Below are 19,085 nucleotides of genomic sequence, written 5' to 3'. Positions count from 1 at the left end.
AGCCGACAATAAAACCACGATCAGGTTAAAGTGACGGCAGGAAAGACCGAGGACGTTTAACAGCACGTGCACAATACTCCACGACTACACGATGATACACGATACCTTATCAACGTATATTTTCATGTCCATCAGCAGGATCAGAACTTTGTAAGAAATGAAGTGAATTGTTGTTTTGCTACTGAGATACTATGCAAGGGAGTAGAACTGCCCAACGAGCAGACACAGAACTTTCGGCACCGGCAAGTGCATTGCCTAGAATCCTGCGATCCTGTCCCACTCGCCACGGCCAAGAGATGCAGCACAATAACCACAGCCTCCTTGTGTGAGTAGACACTCCCCTTATATCAATACACCCCATTCTCATTTCTGCACGCCAGCCGACGACCTTCCCACATTAAGCCACAAGGCGACTGTCTAGGTTGATCCTCGCGCACGTCATTTTGACGATACAAAAGAGTACCTTGGATAAGACCTGTCGCCACCTCCTGTCCCAACTTCCCCTCCCTCCCAGGTCGCTGCCGCCGAACACCTTTGTCTAAATCTTAAATTTCTTGCAATTTGAATCATCCGCACGCCGTAGTCTTGTAAAACGTTCCCCTCGTCCCCATGATAAAAGCTATTACCTCCCCACAAGCGGACTGGAAAGCGACATGCCAAGCAAAGAAGCAGTATAAAAGGAAAGTGAAAGCAAAAACAGAACTCGTAAGCCATGATAACAGTGCGAAATGAGAGGCAGCGACAAACTTGTAAAAGGAAAAAAAAAAAAAACCAAAACCTAGAAGCAAAACAGAAAGCAGAGAGAAAGCAATTATGCATCAAGTGTGGGAAGGTGACAAACATGATGGAAACGGGGAAAAGGTGGTGAATGGGGAAAGGGGTAGTGCAAATCATGGTTTTTGGCTGGTAAGTTTTTCAACACAATGGTCGACGGGGATAAAGGAATTCTGATATGGAACCGCCTCGTGGCAAGGAATGCTGATGCTCAAAGACAGTCCTCATCTCCTCTTCATCCGAGTAGTCATCGTCTTGCGATAATGAGCCGAACCAACTACCAACTGTCCCCGTCGGAAATCGCCACGACTCGATGTTGCCGAGCAGCAAAGGTTCGACGCAGTCAAAACGTAGCACTGGGGGAAGGAGATAGGTCGGCAGCTATCCGTAGAAAATCGCAAGTGTGCGTACACGAGTGTTGACAGCAGGTGGGACTTTTGTCGAACACGATTTGGGCGAGAAATTTGTTTTGTCGTTGCCGTAAGGCCAATGCGGCAGAGGTGACGGAGAAGGCGACAGCTTGATGGGTGAAGCTGAACTCAAGCAGAGGATTGCACGAAGCTCGCTCGAATGACGCCAGGCACTTCTACCTTCTTTCCGTGGTAGTGAGCAGCGCATGCTTTGCCAACTGACGAAGCCTTTACACACACCACAGACACCGGTATCGATAAAACAAATATTGTTCCAGACATAAAAGGTCTGGGAAGCCAAGCACAAAAAGAGAAAATGACGGGGCAAAAGAAAAAAGAAAAAACATGCTGCGACAGGGTTGGGTGGAGGGGATTGCGGCAACCAACTGAGATGGTTAAAAGGACCAAATGTCCTATGCCGAAATTTGGTTTGAGTGGAGTGCTTGATCATACAGCCAGGCCCTTGGTCCGTCCCATTCGGCGGTCACCAAAGGCCAACCTAATCACAATACCACTCATCACTGAGCCCCGTAGCCCTGGCCGTAGAGACCACCCTGGCCACTACCCTGCTGCTGGCCCCGGGAAGATGAGCGCAGCCTAATAGAGCAATCCTTGGTTAGCAAAAATGGCTCTCAGAAGGCCACATGAAAATACGGCCAGAAACCGCATTGTAAAACCATGTTCAGTGGCCGTAGAACGGCAGGGCTTCACCCCTAGCCCCGCTACCTCCCAAAATATCTTGACAAGGCAGAAACAAGGGAAAGAAAGTAGGGTCCCTTACAAGGAATATTGGTTGCGTTGGAGCTTGGTGGGCGCAACTCACATCCGGTCACCAGGGCCGGCACCGCGGCTGGCATCATGAGCATCGACGCCAGCAGCACCCATCATCTTGGCGTTGCGAGGACGACCGCCCGAGACCATCTGGGCGCTCTGGCCAGGCTTAATGGCACCGGCTGGAGTCTGCTGGCCAGTGGCAGCGTCGGTACGCTGCTGCTTGTCGTCAGCAGCACCGGCAGCCTGGGCAATGGCCTGAGCGTTCTTCTGGTACTTGTACACAGTCCAGTCGAAGACGTAGTCGTACTGGAAGCCCTCGCGGACAAACAGGTCGCGGAAGATCTTCCGCAGGTAGCTGTAGTCGGGCTTGTCGTCGAAGCGGAGCGAGCGTGTGTAGTTCAGGTAGATGGCGAACTCGTTGGGGAAACCGCGGCAGAGCACCTCCGTAGGGGTGGTCATCTTCTTCTCCATGATTCTGTCGTACTTCTGCTTCTTAGTAGCAGCCTTCAGGCCCTGCCAGGGCAGAGAGCCCCGGCAGAAGTACAGCATGACGTATCCCAAGCTCTCCATGTCGTCGCGGCGGGACTGCTCGACACCGAGATGGGTGTTAATCGAGGCATAACGTGCCGTGCCGGTCAGGTTCTTGTTCTCACGGTAGGGGATGTGGAAGTGCGTCTTGGGATCGCGGTACTTCTTGGCTAAACCAAAGTCAATAACGTTGACTTGATTGCCACGCTTGCCAATGCCCATGAGGAAGTTGTCGGGCTTGATGTCGCGATGGATGAACGACTTGGCGTGGATGTATTCGATGCGGGAAATAAGCTGGTCGGCCAGAAGCAGGACCGTCTTCAGCGAGAACTTGCGGTTGCAGAAGTTGAAGAGATCCTCCAGACTGGGGCCGAGCAGATCGAGAACCATGGCATTGTAGTCGCACTCAGTGCCGAACCAACGGACAAAGGGGATACCGACGCCGCCAGCCAGTGACTTGTAGACGCGAGCCTCGTACTCCAACTGGGGGTGCTTGGCCTTGACGCTCTCCAACTTGATGGCGATTTCCTCGCCGGAAATGATGTTCGTACCCAGGTAGATATCACCGAATGAGCCCGAGCCGATCTTGCGGCCAATGCGGTACTTGTTACCGACGCGAAGATCCTGTCAAGACGACGAGGACGCGGTTAGTTCCACGGACGAGTGGCCGAAATGCAGCCGGTGGGATGAGGACGGAGACGCTTACCATGGTCGTCATCTTTGCGGAGTTATCCTCGAGCAGGCGAGGTCGTTGGGGGTGTGTAGGTTTGTTAAGATCAAAATATATGCTTCGGTGCTAATGAAGAAGAAAGTTTGTTAGTTGACGAGATGGTTTCTTTGAGACGGCGCTTTTCGGGCTGGATTTTAGGGCCAGATCCACGAGGCAACGAGGCAGACTCCGCTGACCAATATTGGGGGACAAAAGCTAGACACAAATAGAAGACAAACAGGGGAAAATAAGCAGGTCCGAGAGTAATCATGGGGAGATGAGAAGACAAAACGAGGTGCAATATAAATGACAAGCGAGTGAATGAGTAGGTGGTGGTGCTTATTGTCAAGCAAGCATGACGTGCGTAAACGATGATGACACAACAGTCGTGGCACAAGACAAACGAAGGGCGTGGCAGGATAAGGGCGCTCCAAACAAGGGCGGCGAGTGTTTGGGGACTCGGCGGCTCATAAAAATCGGAAACGAACGGCGATGGTCGTCATTACGGCGAGGACGGCTCCGTGAGGCGCCTCCCTGGCCTGACAAGAACAATCAAGTGCTTTAGGAGCCGAGATCGCCTCGAGGGTCGAAGCGGCGGTGAAGCGAGATGGCCATGGATGTCGAAAAAGGACAGGACAAAAGGACAGAGAGAAGAGCGTGACTCGTAAAACACAGCGCAAAACCACAGACTATCTCTTGAGCAGCGACGAAAAGAGACACCTACATGTGAAGAATGGATTATGGAAATCAAGTCGTCGTATGCGGATCGTGAATCTTGTGCGGCGATGCAGCCCAGCGGCGGTGGATTGAGGGTGTGAAGTTGAGAAAATGGGCGGAATGGAGAGGAAAAGGGAGAGAATCGGGAAAAGGGCGAGGAAGACGTGGGAAAGGAGGGTTTGTAAGGATGGGCTGGGTTTTGGGGGGGTCTGAAAATCAGGTGCTAATTTTGGGCTTTGCTACCTGACACTGGCGGGTTTTAGCGTGCAGTGTGTTGGGATTGATTGATCCAGTCACTGGCATTTGGTGGCCAGGCCGGGCGGGTAGTTTTGGGCTTCAGCGGGCTATAACGAGGAGCGAAGTGAGAGGCTGTGGGACGATAGTTTCGGGAAGGACGGTTATTGGGGGTCGGAGGGGAAGGGGTGTGCTCCCTTCATGAGGAAAGAGCCTACGGCCAGTAGTGGTATGCCGCTAAAAAAGGAAATAATGAAGGGCAAATAGGTGGTCGACGGAAAGAGCGACCCAAGAAAGCTGAGTGGTGGCGAGGCCAAGGCGAAAAATAAAAGGCAAAAAGGCAGGAAGAAATACGGCGAGAGACAGCCAACCGGCAGGAGCCCCCCGAGAGTAGGCAAAAGGCCAAGACCTTGGGCCAATGGCGGTCAACCGAGGCCTGGGCCAGAGCCTAGACGGATCTACGCCCGCGCTCTCCCCCAAGATCCGACAAGTATTGGAGACTATTTTTGCTTTTGCTATTTTGTTCCGATCGCAACGTTCCTCCTCGCTGTTGGTTCGGTGAGATTGGAAATGATAAGATACGAGGCCGGCTCGCCGAGAGGCCTCGAATCTCTTTCTTAACGTATTTTGGAGGTATTTTTTGTATGTCGAGGATATAACAAGGAAAGAAAGGACCTCGTCTGGAAGCTCCGGGAAGGAGCCAAAATGTGACGCTGATCTGTTGTGCGTCACTGGAAGGAGGTGGTGGGTGGCCTGCTATCCGTCGACAAACGGTCAAACGAGAAAGGGGCCGTAAGAGACGTAGAATGAGCAGGAGCGAGCGAGGCGCCCGGACCGTCGTTGGGCAGCCAGTAAAAGAAAGGCTCGCGTAGACTGGGAGGCAAGGTCGTTTGGCAGGAGGTTATGGCGGCTAGACGCTGGCCGGGGAGGCTAGCGTTAGCAGGGAAGGAGCGAGACACATGGAAGGTGTGGTGGGGCCAGGCCATGGCGTACGGTATGTTAACACAAAGACTGAACACACGATGGGCTCGCATGGTAGCTCAATATGAGACTGGGACAGGGCGAGAGGGCTAGGACGCCTGCATCGAACTTGTACTTGATGAAGCATTCTCGCACTGCAAAGAAGAAAAGAGAGAACAGACAGGTCCCATCTGCCAAAGTGGAGAGCGGCTGTATGTTGCAAGCCATTTTAGGCAGGAACGACTCCAAGTAGTCCAGCTGCGGAGGGAGGAAACTGAATGAAAGGTGGTGCTTCAAAGGTTGTTCGAAGCAAACGGCGCGGCTGAGAGAAACTCGCACTGTGCGACTCCTGCAAAATTGCTTGTTGATTACCAGTGTACACCCTCGATATGCGCACTGTAATACTGCCAGCAAAGCCAGCGGGGCTTTGAGATCTGGGACAACCTTGGGGCAGCGTGCCCTCGGAAAAAGGAGAAGTAAATCCTAGGGACCAATTAAGGACTGCGGAAGGTACTGATAGAAACAAATGACGCCCAAGCGAGAAGGAAGGCAATCCGGATCTGGCACGAGACCGCAACCGTGTCGTAGCGAGGGCGTCATCTGCTGCCAAGGCGGCAAGTCGGAGACTGACAAGCTGCTAGTGAGTCCTGTGGGCAGCTTGGACATTGTAAGATGGTATCTTACCACGCCTGTTTAGGGCACTCATAAAGGATGCCAACAAGGGATACGCTCTTTGTCTTTGAAAAGAACGTCCCGCCGTGTCCGGCATCGACGGCATCCCTTGGGTTTTGGTTGGCTGGTGTGCTTGGATGTAAAGTAGGGACAACTGAAAACGGGCAGCATCATACGACATACATTTGCATAATTGAAAGGGCCCCGCTTCGACCTGGTTGGTGTCTGTGGAGGGGCTTTACATATTTCGAAACGAGACGGTTATTGGTAGTCCGTACGGGAGGGGAGAAGTGAAAAGGAAGCGACGAACGTGACGGACAACGATAGGTCGAAGGGACGTTGGGTAAGAGGTTAGGTGAGGCCAGCGCTACTCGCCTGGCAGGTTTATTGTGACTGTATTATTCACGTAGCACGAATAAGCGTGCAGGACAGCGTCGCGCTTCTCGGGATGGTCGTCCAGGATCGGCCAGGGAGCCCAAAATGACAAGCCCAAGGGGGCCAAGTTGCAATGGGACGTCGAACCAGACAGTGTTCGGACAACGTGGTGAGTGTCCAGTCGAAAGCGCATGCTTCATCATGAATCTTTGGGCTATCAAGTTTGTCGAGCTACACAGCTATCGAGCTTCCCGTAGGCTAGGCTGAGATGGATGCAGGAATGACGGTATTTGACACACCCAAGCTTAACCAAGGAGTGGCTCCACTAAAGCTTATGCACTCAGCAGTTCTTTTGGGCATTTGATCCAGAGCTTCAAACTCACCGGTATGCGCGTGGAGAGAGATCCCTGTGTCCGCGTGAAAGTGGCCCGTCAACAGAAAGAAAGCATTCCTGTCAGTAGATCTACGTATGTTGATTTCCTTTTCGGGCAAAAAATATTGATGAGGCAGCAAAGTAATTCGAAAACGACATATACATGTATGCAGGAATACTTTACACAGATTTGCCTCTGATGTCCACTGGGTTGGGAGAGCGCAGGAGAGAGAGAGAAGAATTGAGGACTACCCTGCGTTACGACTCCCAGACGAGGCTGTTGTGACATTAACGACGGCCTGACATGGCATGGACGTCAGGGCCATTTGCAAGAGGTATGCCAATTCGGGTCCTAGTTGAATTCAATGCAAGCAAGGTATCAAGCTCTTGCTTGCCCCTGAGGCCAGGTCGGATAATTTTGGGTGAACATGGATATATTCGGGATAAACCAGAGGATCTGCTTTATGTGTGCGGGCATTTCAGGATTGTTCATGCGTACGCAGCTTGTATGTTTCAAGCTACATGCGACGACTCAATTTGCCAAGTACGACACCCCACAGTATGTGCAGTAGCAAAAGGCTTTGTTGCAGGCCGTTTCAAGACTCATGTTCTGGCCGACGTCCTCGAGTGGAACTGAAGACGTGGGATGAGAATGCTCTGAAGTCGATGACCGTGTTGAAAGCCCTGTGTTAGGTTTATCTATGTTTTACTTTTATTCACTTTCGTATTCAATTTTCATATGGCCCTAATGCAATTCCTGGGTTTGTTTTCGTATCTCTAAATTGCACAGATAGCGGCGATCGTCTTCTGTGCGATTACGGCTGTTTAATGACGACGCCTGGAAGTAAATAACTATATACAGACCCGCGAACTGTAAATCTCGAACGGGCAAACATTTATTGTGCCTTTCAGTCGTGTTGTTGGAGCGCGTAGATTGAGATGGAGTAGACAGCATCTTGATGCCTGTCCGCTGCGATACACCTGACGAGAATATATTTAACAGGAACATTAGGCTTCGAGGGAACGTAGTGTTGTCACGACTATTTCTCTTCAGTATTTAGCGTGTGGTTTTCTCGAATCGAGTAATAGCAATCCTTTCAGTTGTCTTCGCCCAGAGAAGAAACCAATCGCGATGCAAAGAAATACCTCTTGCGATATCGCTGATGATCGAGAAAAATTATGTGCCCAACCGTGAAACCACCAGTGACATGTCAACGGTCGGAGACTGGCTTCAGAGTGCAGCCGGAGTCTTCCCTGCAGCACGGAGCTCTGCCGGAGATGTGGGCCAGATACCGGCCCGGCCCTTTCTCCGGCCCCGAAAGTGATTTTGGTTCCCGGCTTATATTAAAGAAACCGGTCGTAAAGCTTGACGCGAGCCACCATAGTGTCCACTTGCACGGAAGACATTTGTAGTGGATCAACAAAGGTAGATATGTTGTTACTGATCTTTGTGGTTAGGTTCAAACGACTTACTAAACGGTCTGCTTCTCACTCTAGGCCGACACGAGGTCTGTCCTGGCATACTCTCATACGACGTCGGCATGAAAATGGGGCTTGTGGAGGATGAAAACGAGAAAGGTGCTAGACTAGCACGGAGTAGATATGTCTCATATGGCGCGCAATAGGAGAAGGTCGATATTCGGAGTATTGTAGATTGCGGATAGAAAGCTCAGCTTGTGTATGTGTCGTATCGAGACGGCAAGACGAGCTCCTCCTTGAAGAAACGATTTCTCGATAGCCCTCGGCCAACTACTAGTGGAAGCACACCTTTCCTTCCCAACACTTCGTCCGTCATCTACTGCATATAATGAACATGGCACGTGCCTACGGGTTTTGCCCCGTCTCTGACTAGGCTGTCTCATTGGTTTTTGTTCCTTTGGATCGTATGTCGTAGATTTTGTTGAACTGGACAGTTTACGGCTGTTTGTCCTAGCCAATTCCACTCCATGCTTGTTTTTATTTTATTTTATTTTTTATTTCCATTTTTTTCGTACGAAGTACTCTCAAGAGGGACCACAAGCTTTCGGTCCACGACCGGAAGACCAGACCCTGGCCTAGGAAACGCGGTCATCACACAACTGATCGGCCTAGCCTACCAATGGTCGGTTTTGAATACGAGATTTATGCAACACAGAGGAGACCACACAAGAACCAACAAAGACTGGGGGGAACAGCGATAAGCTGAAAGGCGAGATGATGACAGACAATCGGGTAGGAAATGAGAAAACAACTGCTCCGGAAGCGCCCCTCTCGAGGTCCGGTAGTTGGCCGCTTCTGGCGGTGAAGAGGCGTTGAATTGGCAGTCGGCAATTGGTTGGTCTGGCGGTGGAGCCGGGTGACAACCAGCCGTCGCCAGCTGTCAGGCTGCGGGAGGTCCCTCAGCGTCGGGTTGTCTGAACTATTCAGGAAGGAGCAGTCCTGGCACTGCCTCGTTCCTTGCGGAACACGGCGTACGGAGTATGTCGTCTCGTCGTACACCCTGCGGAATCGTAAAATGACGTCCGAAGCACACTTGCCCGTGCGAATATTGCGACGTATGAACCCCGAATTATGCCGGAACGAGGAACACTCCACCGACTTATGTTAGGTCCCCTATTTGTGGCTCCTTCCCCTCCGCGAGGGCAGACAACATGGCGGTTAGCGTCACAGTCCAGTGCTTGTCGGACGCCGTTGCCGTTTATGAGTTGCGCTACCCCTTCCTTGACCCCTCTTTGGCCCCGACGGACCTGACGTCGATCTTGCCTTCTCTGCTCCGTGGGCGTTGGGACCGTTTGCTCCTCAGCGGCTTCTTGGGGGGTTCTTTCCCTCGTGCCGACTTCCTGACATTGGTGCACATGTCTGTGGCTTCTTGATGTGGTCGTTGGGTCGTTTCGATTGTCTTCTCTATCTTCTTTTTGGTTCTTTCCATCCTGTCGCTCTTGCCTTGCCCTGTTCGTTGTGCTTCGCTCCTCCCCATCTATACCTACGTCGTTACAACGGAAACCCCAGCTTCCTGACTACTCTCTGGGGCCCGCCTTACCTTTTTTCTCGTGAAAATACGGCGTATTAATTGCTTCTCCCGTCTTTCTTCCCATCTCCCGCACGCTTCTTTTCCTCCTATGCAGGGCCTCCTTTCGCTTTGCCAGTCAATTTAAAACCGTCCCCTGTTTGGCTTTCCTCTCTTTTCTGTCTCCGTTCCCCCAATCCCCTTCTTGTCCCGCGTCTATCTACATCATGCATCCTTAAACAGCAGCAATACAAAAAGCAGTACTTTGTCATTACGTCGATGACATACCATTGCATGACGTCGCCCTATTAGTCCTTTGACTACCTATTAGGCGAAATCCCTGTGCGGCGCATTCCTCTTCACCATTTTCCTGTGCCCCTTGCCCTTGCGCGTCCCCCTCTTCAGCTCGTCTCTGTGCTGCTGTGCCACGCAATCGCCTTGCCCCTTATCCGTGGCTTGTCCTCTCCGTGCCCAGCCAACTAAAAGAACTCATCTGACACCACTCTTCGATCGACTCGAAACCTGAGAAACTAAAGACGACAAAGGAACCAGAAACCCAGAAAACCGACCCCCCCTCTCTAGTCACGGTCCCTGGTCTTGGTATTCCCTTTTGCAAAGAGGCTCCGATTTCTACATTATATCTGCTCAGGAAAAAGACACGGACGAGAACGCCGTGCATCTTCCAACCCTTTGTGCCAACTGCTACCGCCACAAAGCAAACATTGTCGTCGTCTCAGGGCGTTAAAAAAATCAGAAAGAAAAAAAAAAGACGAAAATACCCACGCCCCCCCCCCTTCAGCAATTCAGCAATCCCACCCCACTTCTTTTCATCGCCGCACCCCTTTTCTCTTGTCGCTCTACGACCGCTCGCTGCTTTCTTTTCTCCCTGTTCGAACTCGCCTTGGTCGTTCGACAATAGATTCTCAGACTTGAAAAATCACACACCATCCAGCCAAGTTCTATCCCTCAATTGCGCGACCGCCACAACGACCCAATCGCTCAGTTCCATCTCCCAGGACCTAGTTTATTCGCTGCCCTGTCTCTTTATTGCGCCCTCATGGGCCCCGGTTAAGGCTCAACATATCTGCTGTCGATCCCCTTCTTTTGTCCGCAGAAATTCGTCCTCCCTGCACGACCTTGTCTATCCAGTCCCAAAACCAAGTTTTCCCGCCTTGCCGCCTCCTCGCAACAAGGGCGCGTACGACCTTCCCCAAACAAGATTCCGACATACCACATCGACTACGTTCGCCCTTCTGCTCCGTATCCCTCCACACCCCTCTTTGCTCTCCTTCTGTATTGACCGAGAGCGCCCTGCGTGATTGTGTGCGCGTGCGTGCATTTCTTGTACGTGGGAACCGACACACGATAAAACACCTAATTTCGACTCTTATACCTACGCAATCCTCCCGCGCGGACCTGTTCCTCGCACATTCCTTTTCACCATGTCGGACTTCTTATCAGACCAGCCAGGTACGTGTCTTGTTTGGAATAGCGTGTGTATAGGCAAAGTGCATGCGTGGCGTGTGGCTAGCAGATCTTGGCCGCATTGCTGAGCATTGCATCGTTTGCCGACCGTCATGTATATGGGTGCAGCCCGAGCCGTGCTGCTGTGTCCTGAGAACCTGCCACCTGCAAGCAACGAAAGCAAGCATAGAAGCGTGAGAACAGAAACAGAACCCAGACGCGGACGAGATCAACGAAAACAGAGCGCCTCCAAGAGATCACGGCCTGCAGATATCGACCGAGCCACGGCATTGCATATTCGACAGACACAAGTCGACTGGGCAAGGTTGTTCTTTCTTCGTATCGCCACCACCATCGCCAGACGTGGCATCGCCAAACACAACCCCAACGCGCTCCCGCGACGGCACTTGACGGCACTCAACTCGGGGCGCGGTTTTTCAGATCTTTGTCCGTCGCCTTGTCATTCGTCATCGGCTGTGCGCTGCCGTTGCAACACCTTTTCCTACCCGCTGCTATTTTGCCAATCGAATTCCCAGTCAGTTCCAGGATTCCACCTTGTCTGAAACCGACCTGCCAAGGATCCAACATCCACAACGGAGACGTGCAGCTTTTGCCCTGCTCTCCCTTCTTTTACGTTTCCCTTTTTGACCAAACACTTCCGACATTGTACTTTTCGCTCTTTCCTTCGACTCTCTTCTCTTGTCTACGAACTCTCCAACTCTGATTTGTACTGTTTCTGTTTCTCATTGCCGAAATATCGTTCAGATCAGAGCCTTCTCTCAGCCTTTCCAAACCTGCTCGTGGCCTTTTGTCTCCGGAATATCAGCTTGCTACTGTCGGATTTTGCTTTTCTTTTTAAGACTCTGGACGCGTTGAACGACACCTTACTTACATATTCGTCTTCTGTTAGCAGACGCCCCAACGTCGCACCTCGCCTCCAACAACCCCTTCCGCACGCGTGCCGTTTCGCCATCGATCCCCAGCCCAACGTCCCCATTTCTTGATCCTGCACCGTCGACATCGTCCAACGGTCGACCTGTCTCGCGCAATCCGTTCTTGGATCCCACAAACGATAAACCCTCGTCGTCCTCAAACGGCAACCTGTTGATTAGTCTCGACGACATGGCCGCTAGACCAGCAGCGGGGCGGTCGTCCTCCATTGACGATATATTTGTGAGTCACGTGGCCTTGCACCTTCTATCATTTGTGTTTTTATATATTTCATTTTCTTTTTATTGGAATTCGTTGATTTTACTGGTGTAGTGCTCGTTGCTGCCTCACGGGTCTCTTTTGCGTCATACACGGTACACGGGACCATGTTCAGCGACCCCTCGTTCCTTCCTTTTCGGGTGCCACAAGACCCTCCTTCCCGTTGTAATCATTTCTTTGGGAGCTTTTGTTGTTTTGTTTACCGCCTATTATGAACTCCCTCTCCTTCTGCCAAACCCACTTCCCTTCCCCCTCTTCCTTCTTTTTTCTTCTTCTATCGTCTTGCACAGCGACCTGCTGAGAACGGCGACTAACCTGCTTGCAGACGTCTCTCACGGTTGAAGACAAAGCCATGTCCGCAATCAAAGATCCGAATACAGCTGTTCCCACGAACAGCGGCGAGCCGTCCAGAAAGCTCTCGGAAAGCCGTCCACCACGTCCGTCTGGTCCGCCAGGAAGCCGCTCCAGCCGTGGCGGCCGTGGAGGGCCGTTGCCGCCTCGCGCTAAGAACGCACCGCCGCAGCAGTCCGCTCCAGGCAACCACCGCCCGTCGCAGTCACAGGAGGAGGCCACAAAGCCAAAGTCCGGGGTCATTGGCATCGCCAAGGGCGAGCCTGTTGGTAGCAGCTCCTCCGGCCGGCGCCCTTCTCAGCCGATTCGAGCACGTCGCAACTCGGAATCATCCATTGCCCCCGATGACAAGACGCTCTCCAGAGAAGAGAAGGTCCTCCGTGACCTACGCAAACGCGATCAGGAACAGCGTGAGCGTGGTACGGGACGGCCTCACCGTCGAAACGACATCATCGACCAAATGGATGCCTCGAGCATCTTTGGTAACGGTACGTTCTCATTCTCACCTTGGACTGCTCACTGCCAAACGGCGGGATGGTTAGAAATGGGATGTGACCTGACGGAGAATCTAACCACATTGTAGTTTTCCATCATGACGGCCCTTTTGATGCGTTGAACCCCCACCGCAACCGGAAGGGCAGCCGCCGCGCTCCTATGCAAGCTTTCCCCAAGGACTCGCTCAACAATAGCATTGGCGGCTCTGGCCCCATCAACAAGCGGCCTGACCACCGGACCTTCATGGGCCAGGGGGAGGATGAGGCTTTCAGAGAGTTCTCCAACAACCACCAGCCTATGTCAAGCGGCAAGATTGCTCCCGTCGGCGTCTTTGATCCCCTGCAGCGTGGCACTGCTCTCCACGGTGACCAGAGCCTCGGACTGGGAACCTCAACGTTCCTCGAGGGCACACCGGCGGCACGCACGACGATTCAGCGCCGCGAGGCTGAGCGGGCTCAAGACATCCAGGACAACCCACTGCAGCGGAAGAAGTCCCTTGCACAGCGCTTCCGGAGCATCAACAGGGGTCCACGCGAGCCTCACCCGGCCCGCGCCTTTAGCTCCGACAGCGGGCCGGCCTCGGCTGGCGCGACGTCAGGCAGATACAACAACGACACCGACCCCTTTGACGAATTCGACCCTAAGCGGGGCGAGGATGTCATTACCGTCCGTAGGAAGAACTCTGCGGCGTTGCCAAGCCCATCGAGCCCACCTCGTGGTCCGGGTCTTGAGCGCCGGTCCACCACGGACGGCACGACTGCCACAGGATCGCCGGGTGGCGACAACGCGAACCCTACTACGACTGTTATCTCTAGTGGAGCCGGTGACGATTCTCAGCAAAAGCCGACAAGCCTTCTTGCTCGAGTAAAGAGCTTGAAGGGCGGTCGCCGGCCGGCACCTCCTCCACCTCCGATTGCCAAAGACTCTTAGAGAGACCGGCTTATTGCGAGGGCTACCAGACGGGGTAGTTGCCGGACGTCTGAACGCAGCGGAAGTGAGGCAAGTGGCAACCCGACGACTCAAGACAATGGCAAATAGCCGAGGCGAACCAGGTTGCCCTGCTAGAAGGAGTCTTGTCACTGGGAAGACAAGAGGCCAAGTGGAGGGATAGGGGTTTATGTACTCTTTTGTTCTAGAAAGGAAACATGGGAACCCCTCCAAAAATACCCCGAGCGAAACGAACTAAATCGCGCACGCACATCATGCTGCAATATGCAACTTAAGCATAGGCGGTGCGGCGAGGCCGGCTAAGATTGGACTCACGCCTTGCTCTTTTTTTGGTCACGCTTTTGCCCACCATATCTCGCTGTTGCTTTTTCGACTCTTCACAGACATCTCCTTGACGGGTTAACAAAAACAGGCACTTTTTGGGAGGAAATCTGGCGTTTTGTCTCTTGCAATACGTTCCTTTCCGTTTCTTTTTGGTCGCCTTCTGCTCTCTACTTGATTTTCATATTTTTCTTTGTTTTGGTTCCACTCTCACCGTCACTCCTTACCAACTTTCTTTGTTAATATTCTATATAGCAATGAATCTGGAATGTATAAAAGAATAGCTTTGTTCTTTTCTTGTAATTTGATGCGTGAAAGCACCTGATCCAAGGCAAAGCGGGTGCTGGTGAACTTCACGTGACATCTTGTTGAGGCCGTTCTGGCGAGGGTTTTTTTTCATGTGTATAATGTAGCACAGACGGGAGATATGGATGCTCTTTCCTTGAATAAACCGCTTTCCTTTGTTATAGTATATTGTACTGAATACTTTAGGGGTAAGGTGATTGATGTCAATCAACGGCAGGAGCGAGACGGTGCCTCGCTTCCTCACCCATTGGGTGAGCTCTATGGCCGAAACAGGCAAGCCCTAATAATGCAGCTAAACGCAAGAGCAATCAACAGCCTGTGCTACAACAACACTCCTCGCCTGACGGAATTTTAGACACCTCCTTTCATGCGGTGCAAATTGTTACATTTGTATTACGAGAAGGAAACCTCCCCTTTCAGACAGCGCAACAAGCTGACCGGTCGACCTTGTGCTCATAAACGTGCACAGAAGCTGGCCGATCTCCCGACACGCAAGACTCCGCCCACAAGCTTGTGTTAGAGGAAAGGAACCAAAGTACAAAAGTCCGGCTGCTGGTCAGGAGGATTCTTACATGTGGCAGCTCTCCCACCGGAGTGCATTTACCATTTCATCCCAAAGCAGGCGGTCAATGGCTCGAGTTGACGTGGCCGGCCGGCGAAGTGAAGAGGCTCGTATTGCCCATGGTGAGCACAGCCTCGACCACCACGATCTCGCCTACCCGTTGCAACCAGAACCAAGAACCTTTGGGGATGCAACCGCTACTGCAGCAGCATCAACAGCATCAGAATGCTACACGAGCGGCTGTGCTCAGCTGGACAGTCGCATCTTTGGCGGTGGGATTAACGGCGGATTGACGGGCGGCCTGGTCGGCCTCAGTGCCGAAGGCGACGTCGGCATAGTGGTAGGCGGACTGAACGCGTGGACGCGTTGTGATTTTTAATCCACCACCTCCTACCTCTTCTGACATGCTTGCAGATATCTCTTCAGGTGGCCGTCAAGCACTTGTACCAGAATACGTCCGCCACGGCTCGATTGATCACCACGCTGCCTGTTGCCCATGTCATCCGGCTCTTGAAAGGTGTATTGAAAAGCACCCTGGCAGCGACATCGAACAATGGCACAAATGCAACAAGCCACGACGATCCTGGGCCCGAGCAGCGAAGGCTCGCCTCTGCATCCAAGGCGTCGATTCTCGGCCGCATCTTGATATCTCGCGTCTACGGACGCGAAGATCTTGAAGCTGTCCTCAATGAACTGGAGGCAGGCGTGCCCTTCCAGCGGCTTTGGTCGACTGTCAACCGTCAACAAGAAGAAGGAGGCCTTGGACAGAGGATTGTGGTGGATAAGGCAGGGCAAGAGAGCCACCCGATTCCTGCAGAACAAACAGCACCTCCGAGCATTGTCATCTTCACAGAGATGGACCACCACTTCAAGTGGATGCGTCTACAGAGCAACGGCGGACGGCTGTATGAACTCTATGGCCAGTTGATGCGTCGTTTACGAGCATTGGCTGCCGCCCAAGGGAGTACATTCTCGTCAGACACCACGAACCAGCGACTCATCTTCGTCCTCAACAGCACGGTCACGCGGCGACCTGAAGAAGGACGAAGCATAACTATCACGGCTGACGACGGCACCGTGGGTGGTGCAGACAAGCGACAGGAAGCTTCTCAGGCACAGACTCTCGACCCGGATGCTACGTACGGACTCGCCCTCGCGGCTCTCCAGCAACGACGCCATATCGACCGCCCGGATGTGTTTCGACTCTGCTGCAACGAGCTGGCTAGAGCACAATGCATCGAACCCAGGTACAAAACGCTCCTCGACTACTATTGCAGCCTCCACATCTGCCTTACGCGCCTTCCAGTGGATCTTGTGGATCTGTGGGGAGGCCGACAGGGCGGCAGTACCAGCCCTGCCGACTCGTCGCTGTGGGTGGCCACGGTCGAAAACGACGAGAAAGAAATCAGCCAACGAGCAACCGACAGGACGACTGTTGCGTACCTTTCCAGTGGCATCGTTCAAGATGCGGCGCTCACATGAAGCGACTCGGAGACGATAAACAAAATTGATAAATGGATGTGCTCAGCTCTGGCCGCATAATACACACAAGCGGCATGGACTGCCAGAGACAATACTATTCTTGTTCTATATATAGCCAACCGCCTTGAGAGGGCCAGCGGGCGCGCGCTCTCGTTTCCACCCTTCCAGCCTACAACTTCGAACCGGCCTTGCGTGCCTTGGCCCTTTCTTGGTCACGCAGCAAACGACGAAGAATCTTTCCGCTGGGACTCTTGGGAATGATGTCGATAAACTCGACACCGCCCTTGAGCCACTTATACGGGGCCTTGTGGTCTTTGACGTGCTTTGCAATGTCACGAGCGACGTCGGCCTCTGGCTTTGATGCGTATGCCGCCGAGCGGACGACAAAGGCCTTGGGCACCTCGCCGGCGCTGTCGTCGGGCACCTGAATGACGGCCGTGTCCGCTACGGCGGGATGGGTCAGGAGGTGGGCTTCCAGCTCCGCAGGCGCGACCTGGTGGCCCTTGACCTTGATCAGCTCCTTGATGCGGTCGACAACGACCAAGTGCTCGTTGCCAGACGGGGCGCGCGTGACAAGAACCTCGTCCCCGGTGCGGATCCAGCGGCCGTCCTCGTGGAAGACAAATGTCTCGTTGGTGGCCTTTTCGTTGTTGAGGTAGCCGAGCACGACGGCCGGTCCCTGCACAAGCAGCTCACCGGGCGTGTCGTACTTGGTCACCTCGTTGCCGTCAAAGCCGATGATCTTGGCCTTGACGCCGGGGACCAGGGACCCCGACGAGCGATCGTACGTGTCATGCTCACTCGTTGAGCATACGACGGTGGAGGTTTCCGTCATGCCATACCCCTGGCCGATGGTCCACTTGGGGTAGATTGCGCGAAGGTCGTTGATGGTCTCCTCGCCAGTCGGCGCGGCACCCGTGTACACGAAACGGACGGAGCTCAAGTCGTATTTTGAGCAGACATCTTGGGTCCGCAGCAGGCGGATGACAATCGGTGGGACCTGGCGAGGCGGGGGAGGGGAAAGGAGAGAGCGCCGTGTTAGCAAATGGAGCGGACACGGATGGGATGGGCCGTGGGTGGGCCAACAACTCACGATGCGAAGCTGCTGAATGCGGTACTTCTGGATAGCAGCGAGGAAGGTCTCCAGCTCGAATCTCGGCAGGACAATGACCTGATCACCACGGAAGGAGCCGGCGTGGGCGATGACGACCAGGCCATAAATGTGGCTGAAGGGCAGCAGACCGATCTCGACCTGTGTGTCGACGCCGGCGGCTTTGCGACCCACCGACTCGTACGCCGCGAGCTGGAGGACGTTGGCGATGACGTTGCGGTGGGAGATCATGACGGCTTTCTGCAAGAAAGGAACAAAAGACAACAAAAAAAAAACAGTCAGAAAGTAAGCAACAACAGTATCAGCCAAAACAACAGACGCCGCGTTCGCCACGTACCGGAAGTCCAGAGGTGCCGCTGGAGTAGCAGAGGAAGGCCGGCTGGCGCGCCCCCTGGCCCTTTACCCACTTGACCGGCTCAAGCGCCGGCAGCTTGGCACCCTCTGCCACGAGCTGGTCCACGGTGATATGGCTGGCGGCGGCTTTCTTGGCGGCATCGGGGGCGCCGGGCACGTCAATCAGGTACACCCTGTCGTCGGGAATCTTGACGGCGCGGGTGGCCTTCAGAGTGGTCTCGAGCAGGGCCTCGCAGGTGAAGACGGCCGAGGCGCCGGACGTGGTGAGCTGGTGTTGCAGCTCGAGGGACGAGTAGGCGGCGTTGGCGGGCGTGCTGATGCCCGAGAAGCGGTGTGCGACGTACATGGCCGCCATGTAGTCGATGGCGTTGAGCGAGAAGACGGCAATGACCTTGTCCCACGGAGGCCCCTCGGCGGGCTGCCAGCCAAGCCGCTTGCCGACGGCGCGTGCCAGGAGATCGACCCGCTGCGTCGTCTCCGCCCAGCTGTACGACTTGCCGGTCAGGCCGCAGGTGAAGGGATGGCGGCTCTTGGAAAACGAACGGCGCCCAAACGATTCGTCGGTCATAAACTGCTCGATGGTCACCGAGTCGGGAGGGTCTGGAGAAAGGGCAGTCAGCGTTCATCCTATGCCGGGAGCAGCAGATCGCGTGTCTGCCTTACCGATGGGCAGCTGCGGCACCCACGCCGGAGGATGGAACACCATGGCTGCTGTGCGACCGGAACTGCACGGATGTTGGCCGGTTACAACGGCTTGAAGTGCGAAGAGCGAGGATGCCCGAGAACAAGAAGCCAGGAACGTTTCAGCGAGAAAGGTGAAAACAGAGGAGGGGGAGAGATGGGTGAAATACGACGAGAAAAAAAGAAAAAAAAAAGACAAAAAGACAAAACCAAAACCAGACACCCTGAAAGGAGGAGGCAACGGAGCATTTGTGCGGCTCGTAGCCTCGCTTTTCGTCACTTTTCGTCA

At 53.6% G+C, this 19,085-nt stretch overlaps 5 protein-coding genes across 5 annotated transcripts; 2 read left to right on the top strand and 3 right to left on the bottom strand.

Moving 5' to 3' along the window:
• Positions 1 to 2,003: 2,003 nt before the first annotated feature.
• SPBR_05987 (uncharacterized protein) lies at positions 2,004 to 3,204 on the bottom strand (the record flags this gene model as incomplete). The annotated part of the gene is made up of 2 exons (XM_040764249.1): positions 2,004 to 3,110; positions 3,193 to 3,204. 2 exons carry the CDS (start codon positions 3,202 to 3,204, stop codon positions 2,004 to 2,006), a joined length of 1,119 nt encoding a protein of 372 aa, XP_040622597.1.
• Positions 3,205 to 11,742: 8,538 nt separating this feature from the next.
• On the bottom strand, positions 11,743 to 12,136 carry SPBR_06268 (uncharacterized protein; the record flags this gene model as incomplete). Its single annotated transcript, XM_040764530.1, has 2 exons — positions 11,743 to 11,809; positions 11,907 to 12,136. The coding sequence occupies 2 exons, from the start codon at positions 12,134 to 12,136 to the stop codon at positions 11,743 to 11,745; spliced, it is 297 nt and encodes a 98-aa protein (XP_040622596.1).
• Positions 12,137 to 12,537: 401 nt separating this feature from the next.
• On the top strand, positions 12,538 to 13,961 carry SPBR_05917 (uncharacterized protein; the record flags this gene model as incomplete). Its single annotated transcript, XM_040764180.1, has 2 exons — positions 12,538 to 13,024; positions 13,120 to 13,961. The coding sequence occupies 2 exons, from the start codon at positions 12,538 to 12,540 to the stop codon at positions 13,959 to 13,961; spliced, it is 1,329 nt and encodes a 442-aa protein (XP_040622595.1).
• Positions 13,962 to 15,235: 1,274 nt separating this feature from the next.
• On the top strand, positions 15,236 to 16,650 carry SPBR_05919 (uncharacterized protein; the record flags this gene model as incomplete). Its single annotated transcript, XM_040764182.1, has 2 exons — positions 15,236 to 15,508; positions 15,583 to 16,650. 2 exons carry the CDS (start codon positions 15,236 to 15,238, stop codon positions 16,648 to 16,650), a joined length of 1,341 nt encoding a protein of 446 aa, XP_040622594.1.
• A 169-nt stretch (positions 16,651 to 16,819) lies between these two features.
• SPBR_05722 (uncharacterized protein) lies at positions 16,820 to 18,821 on the bottom strand (the record flags this gene model as incomplete). Its single annotated transcript, XM_040763985.1, has 4 exons — positions 16,820 to 17,650; positions 17,744 to 18,001; positions 18,099 to 18,715; positions 18,779 to 18,821. The coding sequence occupies 4 exons, from the start codon at positions 18,819 to 18,821 to the stop codon at positions 16,820 to 16,822; spliced, it is 1,749 nt and encodes a 582-aa protein (XP_040622593.1).
• Positions 18,822 to 19,085: the final 264 nt, after the last annotated feature.

The sequence above is a fragment of the Sporothrix brasiliensis genome (assembly GCF_000820605.1).
Source record: "Sporothrix brasiliensis 5110 chromosome Unknown Cont15, whole genome shotgun sequence".
NCBI classification, from domain to species: Eukaryota; Fungi; Ascomycota; class Sordariomycetes; order Ophiostomatales; family Ophiostomataceae; genus Sporothrix; species Sporothrix brasiliensis.
This window is presented reverse-complemented; position numbering and strand designations above follow the sequence as displayed.